The sequence below is a fragment of the Babylonia areolata genome, chromosome 33 (genome assembly GCF_041734735.1).
Source record: "Babylonia areolata isolate BAREFJ2019XMU chromosome 33, ASM4173473v1, whole genome shotgun sequence".
NCBI lineage: Eukaryota > Metazoa > Mollusca > Gastropoda > Neogastropoda > Buccinidae > Babylonia > Babylonia areolata.
In genome coordinates, this window is record NC_134908.1 from 19,923,504 (window position 1) to 19,926,468 (window position 2,965).

Sequence of the window (2,965 nt, forward strand, 5' to 3'; positions counted from 1 at the left end):
AGGTAGTAAAAAAGGGAAATTACTCTGTAATGAATGCTAGGGGACTTAATTTATCACAAGTGAGTCTTGAAGGCCTTGCCTCTCTTGTATGTATTTTTTACTGTGTCAGTCATCCCAACACCTCTCCCCCCCCCTCCCCCACAAACACACACACACACACTCACACACCCCAACCCCCACGCGTGCACACAGATGTACTACCCCCCCAGGTAAACGAAAGGTACATTGGAACAAACCCAGACACTTCATCAAAGAAGGAAGTGCCGGGCCTGTCCTTATACCAATCAGGCGACACAGCAGCGAAAAGAGATAATACGATGGAATACAATACCATACCATACCATCATACAATACAATATCACACAATGCAATACAAAACAAGACATGTTCATTTCAAGAAACGCCGTGTGGGGTACATGAAATGTTACACATGCAACTAATACATTTTTTAAATTATTGTTTATTGATTTATTTATTTATTTATATACGCTTATAGTTAACTTCATCACGTTTTTGCGCCTTATACATATTAGTAGTAGTTGTAGTTCTTTTGTTTATGTATTTATCTATTATTCACTTACCCTTTTTTTTCTTTTTTTTTTCTCAAGGCCTGACTAAGCGCGTTGGGTTACGCTGCTGGTCAGGCATCTGCTTGGCAAATGTGGTGTAGCGTATATGGATTTGTCCGAACGCAGTGACGCCTCCTTGAGCTACTGAAACTGAAACTTAAGGTATTGTGCTCTTTTTTTTTTTTTTTAACAATGGCCACATCAAGTGCCTGGCATAATACAATACAATACAATAAAACACAACACTACAACAACACAATACAATACAACACGATACAACACAAATACTGACCCGGTGACGGAGAGATGGCGCCACAGCTCTCACCACCCCCTTCCCCCACCTCCTTGCAGGACCTCCACAACCCTTGCCTCACGCGCAGCCACCTCCCATCTGCCCCCAGCTCCCAGAAGGTCAGCCAGCCGCTGGGCAACACGAGCGCCAGCAGGAACACGCCGACGCTGAGCAGCAGGGTCAAGGTCACGGCCAGGTTGAAGGTCATGCCCCCGACCTGTCGCCTGAAGGTCACCTCCGCCGCGCGAAAAACCCTCGACAGGATCGCCTCGTTCACAATCACAGTGGTGGTGGTGGTAGCGGAGGAAGTCGAGGAGGAGGGCGGGGGTGCGCGTGGGGGAGGGGTGCTGCGTGAGGCTGGCTGCAGAGAGGACGGGGGGTTGAAGGGGTTGGACTCGGAGGGCGGGTGCAGAAGTTGTGAGGATGCAGAGGCTGGTGGTGGTGGTGCTGGTGGTGGTGGTCGCGAGGATCGCGCTGGGGCGGAGGAGGTGATGTTGGGCTCAAGGGGATGTGGTGGTGGTGGTGGTGGTGCGGATACTGGGAACGTGGGGACCGGGAGTGGCAGCGTCGGGGGTGGGGGTGGGGGTGGGGGTGGGGGTGCGCGGGTGGAGTGGGTGGGGTGGGCGGGGTATGCGTATTCCGGGACCCTGGGCAGCATCGGAGGTGGGACCCTTGGGAGTGGTGGTGGTGGTGGTGGTGGTGAGGGTGAGGGTGAGGGTGAGGGTGAGGGTGAGGGTGAGGGTGAGGGCGGTGGGGATGCGGTTTCTAGGACTGTGGGAAGCAAGCGTGGAGACTTCCGTGGTGGGATCCTTGGGGGCAGTAGTGACGGTGGTGCTGTTGGTGTTGGGGGTGGTGTGGGTGAGGGTGAAGGGGTCGCGGTCTCCAGGACGGCGGGCAGCGTGCGAGGGAGCGACGTGGGTGGGATCCTTGGTGGTGGGGGTGAGGAGGGGGTGGCCGTGGGCACAGGGGGTGGTGCGGTATCTGAGACCGCGGGGAGCTTGCGTGGGATCATTGAGGGTGGGGGTGGGGGTGGTGAGGGTGGTGGGGGGACTGCGGCGGATGGGGGAAAGGACATGAACGTCGGGGGTGGGGGTGGGGGTGGTGGCTGCAAGAAGGGGGAGGAGGGCGATGACAGGGGGTGGGTGGTGGTGGTGGAGGAGGAGGAGGAAGGGGGGAAGGAGTGGGACACAGAGGGTCGGCAGAAAAAGGCGGGCGCGGGTTCGGGTTCGGGATCGCGCTCGCGCTCGGGTGCGGAGCGCGGGCGCATGAGGGACGGGTGGGAGGAGGAGGAGGGGCAGAGTGAGGGCGTTGAAGGGGTGGACATGGAAGGGGTGGTGAACACGGAGGGGAAGGAGGAGGACGACGACGACGAAGAAGACCCGGGTGTGCGGGGCGTGTCGGGTAGGGGAAGCGCGGAGGGCGGTGACGCGGGGCGTGGCCAATGCAGCGAGGTGGAGGTGGAGGTGGAGGTGGGGGAGGGCGTGGAGGAAGCGGCATGAGTGGTGGAGGGGGAGGGGGAGGGGGAGGGGTCTGTTGTTGTAGCGGTGGAATGTTCCCCTTCAGGAAAGTTCTTCATGGTTTTCTGTGTGGATCTGCACCCCCACTTCTTTTTTTTTTTTTTTTTTTTCTTCTTTTTTGTTCTTGTTCTTTATCTTTTTCGTCTTTTTTTTGTTTTTGTTTTTTGTTTTTTTTTGGGGGGAGTCTTTTTTTCTGGAATAAAGAGATGCATAGATATGTGAAGCAAGTCGCTCACACACACACACACACACACACACACACACACACACACACACACACACACACACACACGTGCGTGTGTGTATGTTTATTTATTCAATCATTTATTTGTATGTAAAAACAGAATTTAAAAAAAGGTATGTATATATAGAGAGAGAAATGGAGAGAGAGGGATATATATATATATACCTACGTACCTACATACCTACATTCCTACAAACATACATACATACATACATACGTGTGTACCCGAACGCAAAACTGACAAAGCGACTGACCAACTTGCGTGTGTGTGTGTGTGTGTGTGTGTGTGTGTGTGTGTACGTGCGTTTGTGTTTGTGTGCTTATACGGATGTAGCAGCAGCAG

At 53.9% G+C, this 2,965-nt stretch overlaps 1 protein-coding gene across 1 annotated transcript in view; it reads right to left on the reverse strand.

Annotated features, from left to right (window-relative positions):
• Positions 1–2,437, reverse strand: part of LOC143277099 (uncharacterized) — a 4,548-nt gene extending 2,111 nt beyond the window's left edge. The window contains exons 1-3 of the mRNA XM_076581836.1: positions 2,049–2,437; positions 1,656–1,842; positions 862–1,096 (exon numbers count right to left, since the gene is read on the reverse strand). Of these exons, the coding sequence (XP_076437951.1) occupies positions 862–1,096; positions 1,656–1,842; positions 2,049–2,437 (811 nt within the window). The remainder of the gene's footprint in view (positions 1–861; positions 1,097–1,655; positions 1,843–2,048) is intronic.
• Positions 2,438–2,965: the final 528 nt, after the last annotated feature.